This window comes from Muntiacus reevesi, chromosome 7 (assembly GCF_963930625.1).
Source record: "Muntiacus reevesi chromosome 7, mMunRee1.1, whole genome shotgun sequence".
Classification (NCBI taxonomy): Eukaryota; Metazoa; Chordata; class Mammalia; order Artiodactyla; family Cervidae; genus Muntiacus; species Muntiacus reevesi.
In genome coordinates, this window is record NC_089255.1 from 19,117,881 (window position 1) to 19,132,473 (window position 14,593).

The following is a 14,593-nucleotide window of genomic DNA, read 5'->3' on the forward strand; positions in this document are numbered from 1 at the left end:
AGGAAAGACAGACCATCACTACAGATTCCACAGACTTAAAGGAGTAAAGGAACATTATAATTAACTTCAAGCCAATAAATTCAACAGTTTAGATGAAACAGACACATTTCCTGAGAGACAAAACTACCAAAGCACACTCAAGAAGTAGATAATCTGAATTTCTTTTTATCAAATCATTAAACACCTTCCCACATCAAAAACTTCAGGCCTCTATATGAGAAAAAACTTTTTAAAAATAGTTAATATATGTGTAACTGATATACTTTGTTGTATACCCAAAACTAACATCACATTGCAAATAAACTATACTCCAATAAAATTTTTAACCCCCATTCCCCAAAACAACAACAAAGTGAAATGGAAAAATAAAACACTAAAAACCAACCAAACAGCAGAAAAACCTTATGCCTGGAGGGCTTCAGTGGTGAATTCTACACAAACACTTTTTAAAAAAAATCTAAATACTCCCCAATTCATTCTGTTAGGTCAGTATTACCCTAATATTAAAATCAGACAGACATATGAGAAAAGAAAAATACAGATCAATATCCCCCAGGGAAATTGATGTAAAAATTTTAAACAAAATGTAAGTAAACTGAATCCAACAATACATAAAAAGGGTAGTACAGCAGAAGCAAGTGGAGCTTATTCTGGGATACTTGGTTCGTTTGATATTTGAAAAATCAGTGTAATTACCATTTACCAAAGTAAAAAGCAAAAAAGACACTGCTCTCTTCTGCTATCTGGCTTCTATTTCACCGTTCCATAACATTTGTCTTTATTATATTCACCAGGGTCTATTTCTGAGACACAACATAGTTTGCCTGGAAACAGCTTGGACTCTGGAGCTAGACTACTTGGGTTCAAATTCCAGCTTCACTCCTTACTTGGTATGACTTTGAACAGCTTTAACTTCTCCATGCCTCATTCTTCCTATCCACAAAATGGGGATAATAATAGACTTCCCTCACAGGGTTTTTTGAGGATCAAATAGGTTAATATAAAGTAAAGCACTTAAGACAGTGCCTGGGAAACAGTAAGAGCTATGAAAACGTTAATGATTATTATTACCTATGGAAAATGCTGCTGCTGCTGCTAAGTTGCTTCAGTCATGTCTAACTCTGTGCAGCCCCACAGATGGCAGCCCACCAGGCTCCTCTGTCCCTGAGATTCTCCAGGCAAGAATACTAGAGTGGGTTGCCATTTCCTTCTCCAATGCATGCATGCATGCTAAGTCACTTCAGTCGTGTCTGACTCTTGTGACCCCATGGACAAAAGCCCACCAGGCTCCTCTGTCCATGGAATTCTCTAGGCAAGAGTACTGGAGTGGGTTGCCATTTCCTTCTCCTTAATCTGTGGTTGTTTTTAGATGATCACTTTGTCATGTTGAGAGGCATTTCAGCAAGTTAAATTGAATCTGAGATAGCAGTATAGGGTGGTGAGGTCAAGGCAGAGCCTGGTGTTTGAATCCTGGCTTTATTATTTTATCACCCACCATCAGCTGGGCGACCCTGGGCACATTACTGAACCGCTCTAGACCTCCTTTCTTTAAAAGGATGGTAATACCTAAATTTATCAGATTATTGTTAAGACTATAACAATCTGATGAAGGAGTAACAAATACCCTTTTCTTTCCCTCAATCTTTTACTAAGGTCAGACTCTTTTTTTTTATTCCCTTCCCCTTTTTCTTACCATAATACTTTCCAATTGGACTGGTCTCAGGGCCAGCTTCTCCAGGGACCAACAGCAAATACTGGTCTCAGAGGAGGAAATACTGAAAGGAACATCTAACCTAGAACTTCCAGGGACAGAATTAAATTACTTCTCAGGGTCAAGAGGGTGTTCTTTTAGGGACCAGATCAAATGCCCAGGATTCTGATGCAAAGGGCCTGGGTTCTCTCCAATGAGCTTATGATTGATCTTCTCTTCCATCCATTAGCTGGCAATACTTCTAAAGATCAGCTCTGGAACTTCTAATATTCTTCTTTTGGGAGTTTATTACTATCTATAAAGATAATGACTCTTAAAAAAATTTCCCACTGTAATCTTTTATGAAAACTTTAATCCTTATAAAAATGTGAATGTCCATACTTTAAGATGCTCTCTATATCTAAGCACATCCATCCCTTGGTGTATGCTGTGGGTCCATATGAATTTTGTCCCCTCAAACTGTTGATCTGTGTTTCTGGGTCCGTCTCTGCACTTTTGATTCTGCACCCCTAAGAACTGTTGGTTCCCTCTCTCCATCGTCAGTAGTCACATCTATTCTGCACTTCTCAAGTTCACTTACTTCAGAACCATCTCTGTTAAACTTACCTTATTTGTCCCTACATATGGTCTATCACCAAGTGATTCCACTAGGCTTTAGATAGACATGTTTCTCCTCTTCTGGTTACTCGAGTCAAAGCCAGCAAGGAGGTTAGTGCTGTAGTCTTGCTGTAAAATGATTGCTTTTACAAGACAACAGCAATAACCTCCTTGTTGGCTTCCCCTCTCAGACCTATTCTACTTGCAGCAAAATAACTTCTTACTCAGAAGCTATTTTGAAAATAGCAGTAATTTTAATTCTATTTAAACCAAATGATTTAAGACTTAAAGACATGACCCTAACAACCCCCATCCAGTGGCCTTTAACACTCTGGATCCAGCCTCAAGAATTAGTCAACTAAGTCTTTTCTCATCACTGCACAATCCCCAGCCTCAGGCACTGACTCCAGAGCCCACATGCTCTTAATGATTACATGGTAAGGTATTCGAGGACATGGACTCTGGGGTCCTAGGTTACAACTGTTCTATTTGTTCAATACAGTTGTTCTAGCTATAAACCTATGTCTCAAGCTTCACGTAGAAAGCATGACAACAACAGTACCTATGACCTTATAGGTTATTGCAGGGATTAAATGAGGTAATCTACATCACACACTGGAGACAACATCAGACATGTAGTAAACACTTAGAAATCATTAGCTACCACTCCTCTCCTTCGATGACTATATTCCTAACAAGAGTCCCAGGCAAGCTGAATCAAGGAACAGACAGGTACTCAGTATTGCCCCTAAAATTACTGAAATACTAGTGAAGGACATAGGTTTTAATCTGGGAATCTGACTTACCTTTAAATCTGAGTTGGCTGCAAACTTCTGTCCAATTAAAGCTGCATTTCCTCCTACATAGTGCTGTAAGACAGTTCAGTGCTATTAGGCAGTTTTTTAGCATAACTATGCTACTCAAGCTTAATACTGTTTTAATTACAGTCCATTTCCCCCCCCCCAAAAATTTGAGGTGACAAGTACACACAGATGGGGTTAATAACAACATTAACCCCACAGATGAGGAGACAATGAGTTATAAGGAAAGGTGAAAAAAAAAAAAAACAAATTGCTACCTTTGGAAAACAGTATAATTGCCTTAACTGTAGATCAACCTTGGCCTTGAGCTTCCAGGCAGCCAGAACAGATAAATGAAATAAAAGGAAATACGACAAGTATGGACAGACTTTATCTTCTGCACTGTGATCCTTCTAAAATGAGGGTAGGACTATGTCAGTTTCCTCCTGAAAAGCATTCGATATTACAATGATCTAAAATCCAACTCTCAATTTTTTTTCCTGATGTATATTTGATATATAAATTACAACAGTACAATGTAGTGATTCACTTTTTCAGTTATATCCCATTTATAGTTATTATAAAATATTTTCTATATTCTCCATATTGTATAATATATCCCTGCAGCTTATTTTATACCTAACAGTTTGTATCTCTTAATCCCCTACCACTTATATTGCCCCTTCCCCCTTTCTCTGTCCTCATTGATAACCACTAGTTTGTTCTCTTTATCTGTGAGTCTGTTTCTTTTTTGTTATATTCACTAGTTTGTTGTATTTTTTAGATTCCACATATCTAAGCAATATCATACAGTATTTGTCTTTCTCGGACTTTACTTCACTAAGCAAAATACCCTCCAAGTCCATTCATGTTGCTACAATGGCAAAATTTCATTCTTTTTTATGGCTGAGTAATATTCTATCACAGGCATGCACCTGCACACACACTACATCTTTATCTGTTGATGGACACTAAGGTTGCTTCCTTATCTTGGCAACTGTAAATAATGCTGCTGTGAACACTGGAATGCATGTATCTTCTTGAATCAGTTTTAAAATCCAACTCTTAAGTGAGGTACATAGGTCTTTCTTTATCTGTCCCCTGCCTTCCTTTCTGCTTCCACCTGCCTATAGCTCTCCAAGTCTGCTTTCCTCTTTGTGTCTATGCCTTTAAGCACATGCTGCTTCTTTTGACTAGGATGCCTCCCCTTTCTCATTCATTGATCGGGTGATCACTTTTCAAATATCAGCTGTAACGTCACTTCTTCTGTACTGCTTTCTGTTGCCGTTTTCCTATGGTCACCACCATCTCCACAATCCTCCTTCTAGAGAGGATTACAGATTCTTTGCTACCTGCCACCTGTAGACTCAGAACAGACCTCCACTACAGCCCTTGTCCTCTTGAGCGAGTGTCATCTGGGGACATGTCTAGCTCCTTCAGGGAAAGGACTGTCTTCTTACAGTAAGTGCTCAGTAACTGCTGCTAGATTTTGAGAAAGGAAGAAACACACATTGATGCATCAGGAATTATAAAAGCTTTCCTGGGAGTAAAATTCTAAAGGTAATGGGTTCTGAAAGAAGACACACCACATCTCTCAGCTGAGGACTTAAAGGAGAAGAGCAGAGAATTCAAGTCTAGTATTCGTTTGTGGTAAGGATGGATTCACACGCTCTGAAAAGCTGACAAATAGGAAATAAGGCTGATGCTCTATTATGTAAGCTGAGAAACTTTACCAGCAGCTCTGTTTGGGAGGACTGAATGCTACCACCTTACCTCTCTAGTCCCTAGCCCCATGCAGAGGCACAGACTAAACAACTCAATTCTAGATGCTCAACAACACTTTTAGCCCAACCAAGTTTTGTGTTGACGGATCACTGGATTCAGATGGGATGGTAATGGCTTTCTATAGATAAATTGGAAACTTTGTGATATACAGGCTGAAATTTGCCCTTTTAACATGTTAACCTTAGTTTTTTATTTAACTCTGATGGCTAGAAGAATTTACTAAAAATCCCAGGGGAAACAATAAGATTCTATGTAATGGATTTTAGAGTTTTCATATGATAGTTATTATTACCTGCTGTTTATCAGTCCATCTGCCTTATAGTTTAAAGGAGTTTGACAAGGTACCAAATGAAGTGCCACACTAGTGGAAGATAAATAACACATTTTAGGTTTTATAATGTTAAGAAATAATTTAGATGATGTAAAAGATAAAATTTCTGTAGAAAAAATGTTTGCATTATGAAACAAAAGGCCAAAGAGACTAGAACAGAAAGCAAATTGGTGTTTTGGATACTACAATCTTAAAGACTTTTAAGCAGTAGATTTGCCATCTTGTTAGAACTATCAAGACTATTTCATAAACGATTAGAATCTTGGGAGTTCCCTGGTGGTCCAGTGATTAGGATTGCATTGGGGGAGTGAGATCCCACAAGCCATGCTGCGTGTACAGAAAGGAAAAAAAAAGATCAGAATCTCATTACCAAACTCAGCTATCAAAATGACTATCTGAGGTCTTAACAGCTTGCTGTCTCCTTGAGAAATTCAGCTGGGAAAGGCCTGTGCCCACTGCTAATGTTCAAATGGGTGGCTTCCAAAGGAATAAAAAAAACTTTAAGAGCTCCCCAAGTGAGAAGTACACCCAGACTGGGGTGATGGGTAAGAGAAGATTTTAGGTAAAAATTGGGGATGAGATGCAGTGGGCACTGGAGAGAAGCTTAAACAACAAAATCCTGCCCTTAAGAGGTGTGAGGGCAGGGGAACTGGCAGGTGTGAGAGCCTTGAGGAAGTGTCTGGACCATGTAGGCTCCAGAGCCGTGTTCGTGATCACCAGGTGGGCGTGGAGACTCCCAAGTTCTATCTTTGACAGTCTTTACCCTGTAAACCAATGGTTCTCAGAACAAGGTGGTCAGAATAGCATCCACATAACCAGAAAACTTGCCGTAAGGGTAAATTCTTGGGACCACCCCATAAGTACTGAATCAGAACTCTGGAAGGGCGGCCCAGGAATCTGTGTTTCAACACCTTTCACATGACTCTGATGCACATTCAGGTCAGAGAGCCACCAAACTAGACCAGCGGTTCTCAGTCAGGGTGATCCTGCACCCCTTCTCTCCCTGACCCTGGACACATCTGACCATGCCGGGAGACATTCTGACTGTTGCAATATGGGAGAAGGGGGAGTGATACTGTCACTATTTCTCTGCGGGTTTGGCCTTTTTTGGTTTAGGAAGAACTGAGCCATATTAATATTACTGCAAGGTATCAGCCAAGCAGTACCCAATCAACTCTGGAGTAGACATTTTCCTACTTTAAACCTGAGTAACATGAAAAAAGAGCAATTTCATGGATAACCCAGGACTAAAATTTTAGTAAGTATGCCTCATTAATGTTGGCTGAATTGAAATGACTAGCAACAGCAGAGTTAAAGGAAGGTCAGATACACACTTTTCCAAAAAGAGAAAAACACTGCAGAATTGTATTGCCAACAAGCAACCCCTATGGGCAAACTGGAGAAGTTGCTTGGTTGCTTCTAGAAACCATACAAAGTGTCTTTTCCCACCCTATCTTAATTTACCACTGGTAGACAGACCTGGGCTTCCGGGAACTCTGATGCAATCTGGGCGATGTCATGGAAAGTTTCCTTATCACTGAAGAAGCGTTCAGCGGCTGCTCCCTTCCCCATGAAGTGAACGAAGGCTTCTTCTAGATCATTCCTCGAACGCAGCTCGCTGTGATCTTTCCCATTCCCAGGGCTCAAGCCAAGTGCCCGCAAGAGCTTCACCCCTGACAGCACTACGTCTACACATGCATTGACGCTGGAAGGAAGGAAGGAAGAGACGGTGAGAGAGAAACCGAAGCACTGGGGCAACAGCTTTGCATTTAACAACAGGGAAATGTTTCAGAAACCTGACCTGGAAAGCAAATAGCATATGGTGGAAGGAGGATTACTTTATCTGGATATGTATGTCTTATCCTGGCAAGAGCTTGGTAGACTTTTACACTCATTACAAAGTGAGAAGACAGGTGCTCAGCGTTTCTGAACAAAGTATCATAACACAAATACACCATTTCTGAGAAAATAATGGCAGAGCCAAACTGTTTGGATTAACCCTGGCTGTGTGACCTGGCCAAGTCACTTTAATTTCTTTGTCTTCAGTTTCCTCCTCTCTAAAATCGTGTAATACGAGTATTTAACTCATAGGGCCATTGTGAAGATTAAATAAGATAATACATGTTTAGGAACACTGTTTGTTACAGAGAAAGCAAAGTAAAAGTTTTGGTCAAGAGCCACCTTCCCTTAAAAGACACCTGAGGATGGTGGTAAAATACACTGACTACTTCCAGGTGAAACTCTGAGCGCTGAGTGATGTCTTAAAGACCTAAGCGCACCTGCAGCCTTGTAACAACTCAACACTTGGCAGGTGTTCATCATCATGGACTTTACAGACTAGTCAGTCGGTGTGGTATCACCTGGTTAATGCTTACAGATTTATAAAATACACATGAGGCTGTCTGGGCCCACCTCTCCCATGCATGCATGTAGAAGCTGTGGCTTACATTTTCAGTGGGGGGTGTGTGTGTGTGTGTTTTCTCCAAAAGCCATTCCTTTTTAAAAAAGAAGTTCCAAATACTTTGGGCGGGGGGATGAGGTCCCCGGGCACCTTTATTCCTGCCTCTGCCATCCCTGCCAGTGGGGTTGGATGACCAAATGAAACAGCTTTGGGTGAAAAGGGGGGCTGCCCATCCAGGCTAGTTCCAAGTAGGTAGGAAACCAGAAGTTGTGTGCTTCCCTGGTAGCTCAGATGGTAGAGAGTCTGGGTCGGGAAGATCCCCTGGAGAACGCAATGGCACCCCACTCCAGTATTCTTGCCTGGAAAATTCCATGGAGGGAGGAAGCTGACAGGCTACAGTCCATGGAGTCACAAAGAATCAGACACAACTGAGTGACTTCACTTTCACTTTTCATGAAACCAGAAGGTAAACTCATCAATCAACAAGGCCCAATGGATTGGATTCTGGTGTATAATATATAACTACAATGTCTCCCTTCTAGTCTCCTTTAAAAATCTCTTGATCACCAAATTGTTAATGGTAGCCAGCTCTAAAGATGAGAAAAGAGACTGCAGTAAGGGAGAGGAATTTTATTTTTCATCAGATGTATTTTTAATATTTATAAGCATACATTACTTTTAGAACTGAACAAATAATTCTTAAAAGGTCTTCATGTGGGCTAGATATTATTTACATCACTCAAGGGAGGTTTACAAGCGCCGGAAGAGACACAGCCCTCCTCACAACACAAAACTGACTACATTCTCATTAAGATTCTATTGTTAACTCTTCCCCTATGAATCCCAAATTTTTGAAAAGGTTTTTGCCTACCATACAGCATTTAAATACTTGAATGGTCTTATTCTTTTAAAGTCAAACATACATAATTACTCTGATCAACTGGGAAAGCATAACCTCAGAGTAAGTATACCTTTCATACAAAGCACATAAAACACACTGACATGCACGTGGCGGGTTCTTACTCATATGAGATATTCCTTTCACAGCCTACATGATATGAACCAACACACCTTGTAAAGTGGTCTCAATGCACCTCACACGGAGTGTCCTTTATTTCTGCTGGACGTCACATTAGATGTCTGAAGGGTAGAAGCTTAAAAGGAATACAGGTATCCCTGGCTCTCAGACTCCAGAAGGCTCCCAAAGTGCAGACAGTGAAAGTCTGGATAGTGTGGGACATTATTTCCATGAAGTAACTAAATGGATTTGGGTCTTGAGTCTGCATAGCAAAGGTTCAGATACCAAGGGATGTACCCATATTTGGAAATAACGACTTCAAGATAGACGTCAATAAACACATCACTTCCATATCTAGTTCTGCTGAGAACTTAAGGGGAGTTTGATTTCTTAAAGATGAGAATGGAGGAAGTTCCAGTTACAAAAAACAAAACCAAAAAGAACAGTTTATTTAGCACATTTTGCAGCACAAGACAAAACCCAACTGAACTAATTTTGAGTTAAAACAATATAACTACCATAGGAACATTTTCCATCCCCCACCTAATCATGCCATGAATACTAAAGGGGAAAATCTTAAGAAAAAATTTACATGATAGCTATTAAAAAAAAATCATTGTGCCCTACTATGTGCCAGATACCAAAGTACTTTTACCTCTGCTTTCTAATTATATTTTATAATACTTCAAACAGAACAGGAATCTTTCTCTGCACTTACATCAATTCAGCAGCATACTAAAATGTAAACAAGCATGCTACCTATAGGGAAAAGAAGTGTGTGTATGTATGTGGGAATGGGGTGGGGTGGTCAGGGTGGAGCAAAAAAACCAGAAGACAAAATTATGTTCATTTGACACTTAGGCAGAATTTCACAGAAATGTATCAAAGATTACAATGTGAGTTTTGAGAAAACACAGACACAGATAAAACAATTGGAAGGTAAAATGAGGGAACAGATGCTGAATGCCTACACAAGTGGCGGTGCTAGCAGAGGGCGCTGGGAGCCAAGGCTGCCAGGCATATTATTAGAGATCGGGGGTTGGGGTGGGAAAGAGGAATAGTTTCTTCTAGTCTGTAAATTCCTTAAAGACAAGAACGGTGGTTCTTATCACTTCCCTTCTGTTTTATCATCTGTAAAACATTTCTTAAGGTTCTTTTCAGCTTTCACACTATGCCTAAGATAGTATGAAAGCTAATCATAATCACTCTAAGATACAGAACCACAGAGAAGAGAAACCCAAGAGGGCAGGATCAGTAGTCCTTGGGCCACACCCTAGATGATGCTCTGGACAGAGAAGAAGGCAGGCATTTTCAGACAGACCACACCAATCTGCAAAACATTCTAAGACAGGGAAATAGTCATCACTGCTTTCAGCTGAGAAAAGTAAGGCTGGGGGTTAACTAACATTCCAAGGTCAAGACTGGAGGAGCCTACATTCAAACCCAGATTTATCTGATATTGAAAGCCACAAGGAGCACGCACAAGCAAAGATGCAGAAGGGATTAACCTTGTGTCTGGATACAACAGGTATGGTGATCCAGTTAGGAGAGTCTGAACATGGTCTGAAAAGAGCAAGCCAGGTGAGGGAGAATGAGTGCTAAAACGAGGGGTTTATCATGCACCCAATGAGTCTTAGGACCAGAGCCCGATTCTGAAGCAGAGGCAGCATACATTTTAGAAAAATGTGGCTGTGGGCCTGCCATTGACCATCTTCTTGAAACCATTCCTTTATTTCTCCGGTCCTCTCCCACCAGGCCCTTACATGGCAGTGCCTGCCCCTCATCCCACCCTTGCCATTTACCTTCCCTTCTTGTTCTCTTCCTGGGTGATGCTATCTAGCCTCTGGCCTCAGTCTAGGTGCTGGAGTCCCTACACTGCGACCATGCTCCTCAACTACAGCCTCTGGCTGTCAGTAGCTGAGGGTTCAGCTTGCTCTATGATCCTATAGGAATGTACATTTCTCCCCTCTGAAACCAAACTGGTTACCTTTCACCACAAACTTATTACTTTCTTAATCTCTCTTCATGGCAACAACGTGGCACAGAGAGCCACAAATGGGTTTAAGCTGCACCTCTGGCATTGACAACTGTGAGATCATGGGCAAATCAGTATTTCCAAGACCCAGTTCACTCTCTGTGAAAACTGGATGACAATATTGATTGTTGCTTTAGTTGCTAAGTTGTGTCTGATTCTTGTGCGACCCCATGGACTGTAGCCCACCAGGTTCCTCTGTCCGTGGGATTTCCCAGGCAAGTATACTGGAGTGGGTTGCCATTTCCTTCTCCAGGGACTGAACCCACATCTCCTGCATTGCAGGCAGGTTCTTTACCACTGAGCCACCAGGGAAGCTTGACAATATCTCTATCTGCCTACATGAAGTTATAAGATCCCCAATACTAAGAACCTGTCATTTGCAACTGCCTCTATTTACTCTACCACATCTAACCTCTTGTCAAATCTCACCTGTTTAGCACCAATGGCAAACAAGAAAAAGCTCTATGGCTTCATAGCTAGTGTCAGGGTCTCAAGACTTTCCTCTTTATTAGTCTGTTACCCACAAAAATAATGTGAAGTAGTCAAACAGGTCAGAACCACTGCTCAAATTTTCCATTCCTCCAGTGAAGTCTGTGAAAAGAACTTAGCATCATTTGTGTGTGTGCACGCCCATTCATGCTCAGTTGTGTCCAGCTCTTTGCGACTCCATGGACTGTACCTGCTTATAAACTTTTATGGTTTTCCCATCACCCACACTGACACACAAGACTTCTTTCAGTATCATCTCGACACCTATCATAAAGTCCTTGCCCTAAACACAGGACCAACCTGCTATTGCCAAACAAGCCAAATACCTTTTCACATTTGGTTCTCTCTTCCCAGGGGGACTTATTTCCCAGCCTTCTTGTGGATAAATTCCTTTTTTCTCCAGGGCCTGACCCATGCAAGTCACTGTAGCAGAATATATTTTCTAAGATGGCCACAACGTGCCCCCTCCCACATGTTCATTTTACAATGAGAGGCTGACGCTCCTCCCTCCCAGGTGTGTTCTATGTCCCCTCTCCTCAAAACCATTTGGACCTGGGCCTATGAGAAGTGACACTGTGTGCTTTTAAGGTTAGGTCGTAAAAAGCATTAATGCTACTACCTGGTCCCTGTGGTGGATCCCTCCTCTAGTCCAGTCATCCTGAGGTGAGAAAGCTAAATAATTACAAAGAAAAACCACCTGTATGCGTTTAGGTAAAACCACGACTGAGGTCACAGCTGACAACAAAAATCAACACCTTGAGATGATCCCAGGCCCAGCCATCATCTGCCTGAAACTGCACGAAACCCCAAATGAGAATCGCCTAGCCAAGCCCAACTGAACCTCAGAATCATGGAATAAAATGACACTGGTTTAAAAGCTAAGTTGTGGGGTAATGTGTGATGTAGCAATAGTAAATGGATTGTTAGCTTCTAGATGGAGCTTCTCTTGAAACCTCATCCTGGGAAGAATTACTATTCTCTGGGACACAAGAAAGCACTTTTCATAATTGTTATGGACAGCATTGTGTCCCTCTCCCCCACCCCACCCCCATTCATATTGAAGCCCTAACCACAAATGTGACCGTATGTGGAGATAGGGACTATTTAAGGAAGTAATTGAGGTTAAATGAGGCCATTATCCAGGATTCCCAGGTGGTGCAGTGGTTAAAAAAAAAATTGCCTGCCAGTGCTGGAGACAAAGGAGATGAGGGTTCGATCCCTGGGTTAGGAAGATGCCTTGGGGCAGGAAATGGCAATTCATTCTTCTTGCCTGGACAGAGGAGACTGGTGAGCAACAGCCCCTGGGGTCACAGAGTCAGACATGACTGAGTACGCATGCACACAGCCATTACCCAACAGGACTACTGTCAGTTTAAGAGGAAGAGACACCAGAAGTGCTCATGAATGGAGTAAAGGCCATCTGAGTACACAGCGAGAAGGCAGCCATTTGCAAGTCTGAAAGAGAGGACTTCCTCTTGGATTATCAGCCTGGAGAACTGTGAGAAAATAAATGTCTGCTGTTTAAAAAGCCCCCAGTCTGTGGTCCTCTGTTACGGCAGCCTAAGTGGACTAATACAATAGTGAATATATTTGTTTCCAAAAAATGAGGCTGGGACCTTGCTTCATCCATCCCTGGATCCTCAGAACTTAGCATGAACCTACTGCATACCATGTAGTTAATGAATATTTATTGAAAGTGTGTGCTTAGTAATGTCTGACTCTTGGCAATCCCATAGACTGTAGCCCACCAGGTTCCTCTGTCCATGGGATCTGTCAAGCAAGAATGGCTCCAGGGGATCTACACAACCCAGGGATCGAACCCATGTCTCTTGCGACTCCTGCATTGGTAGACAGATTCTTTACCACTGCACCACCTGGAAAGCTCATGAATTGAAGACCCACAAAACCAGGGAGGACAATTCAGCTGATAAGGATACAGATGAAAGTGCCTGAATTTGAAAGAAGAGTTAAAAGAAAATGCACCTGAAGAAACAATAAAAGTGTTATATATATATATAACCACTACCTAACATTAGCTGTCTGCTCTTTAAAGCAGACACTATGCTAAATAACAAAGATTATTTAATCTTCATGATAACTCTGCTTTACCTTACCCTTTGTGGTTCCGATACAGGAACTAGTAGCGTACTTGGTAGATCTGCTTTTGTGGCAAGATATTCAAGTCGAACTTAGACGAGAACTAAAATTCGTAGAGGGAATAACTTACTTACATGCGACAGGAGAATATAAAGAAAGGAGGCACTGTGATTTGTGAGAATCCTAAAATTGCAATGTCATTGAAATCTGGGGAAGAAAAGAGTTTCAAGGAGAGAGGCATGCTTAACGTGTGGAAGGCTGCAGAAGGCGGACAGTGAGGACTGAAAGTGGAAGCTGATTATGAAAACCCACAAGGCTTAGATAAGCTTTCAGAGAGACGTTTCAGTAGAATGGTGGTCTCCAGACTATGGCATTAAGGAAGCGAAAACAAGGCGTAAAGAAAGAAACTCAGGAGCTAAAGACAGCGACCACACCTTCAAGTAGTTCAGAAGCAAGAGGGTGCCACTAAAATAGAAAGACCAAACATTTCTGACTGCAAAGGAGTAGCCTCCAGAAGAGCAGAGATTGGAATGAAAGCGACTTGAACTTTACGCAGTCAGGCTGAGAGGGATTTCCAAGAGGCTATTAGGCTGGTTCTAGGGGCTGGTCCTACCGAGACGAGGAGGGTGTAGGGGTCAGCCGAGAGGAAAAAGCAGTCTGGTGAGTCCCGGCAGCAGTGACGAATGGGGCTCGTCCCAGACGTGCGACGCTTCTCGCCAAGCAGGTAGCGTGGACACCAGCACCGAGGGGCCTCCAGGGGACCTCTAGGAACCTGTTTCCACGCCGGCTCTACCTCCCAGCTCCCAAGCCGTCTGACCTCCGCCAAGGCGGCCCTCAGAGGCCCGGAGCACCCGCACCTCCTGGAGACGAGCAGAGAGGCAGGCCCCGCAGGCACTCACCCCACGGCCACGCGGCGCCAACGCCGAGCCGGCCGCACGATGAGCGCGTCCCAGGCGGCTGCCAACCGGCCCTCAGGGGAGCCGGCTCCTGGGGGTGCAGGCGCCGGCCCCAGCTGCAGCGAACTCCACAGCGAGCGCAGGGCCGACCCCGGCAGCTGCGGCTCCAGCAGGAAGACGCAGCCCACCGCGAGCGCCAGGAAGCCAGCGTACGCGGAGCCGCGCCACAGCGCCATGGAGACAGAGGCGTGGAAGCAACGGAGAACACCTCCTTGCCCGGCCCTCGCCTCTTCCGGGCTCAGCACGCGCCGACGTAGACTCGCGCGCCACGTCACGCCTGCGCGCCGTGGTCCCTCGGATGGGCGGGGCGCGGAGGGGCGGTAGACGTAAGAGAGGGGCGGAGACTCCTCTTCCTTGGTCGGAATCGGCTCTT

At 42.9% G+C, this 14,593-nt stretch overlaps 1 protein-coding gene across 2 annotated transcripts in view; it reads right to left on the reverse strand.

Moving 5' to 3' along the window:
- The window catches only part of ADPGK (ADP dependent glucokinase), a 30,987-nt gene extending 16,528 nt beyond the window's left edge, over positions 1 to 14,459 (reverse strand). For both annotated transcript variants that reach the window (XM_065941676.1, XM_065941675.1), the window contains exons 1-3: positions 14,164 to 14,459; positions 6,704 to 6,929; positions 3,115 to 3,177 (exon numbers count right to left, since the gene is read on the reverse strand). In XM_065941676.1, the coding sequence (XP_065797748.1) occupies positions 3,115 to 3,177; positions 6,704 to 6,929; positions 14,164 to 14,396 (522 nt within the window). In that variant the 5' untranslated portion in view covers positions 14,397 to 14,459. The remainder of the gene's footprint in view (positions 1 to 3,114; positions 3,178 to 6,703; positions 6,930 to 14,163) is intronic.
- Positions 14,460 to 14,593: the final 134 nt, after the last annotated feature.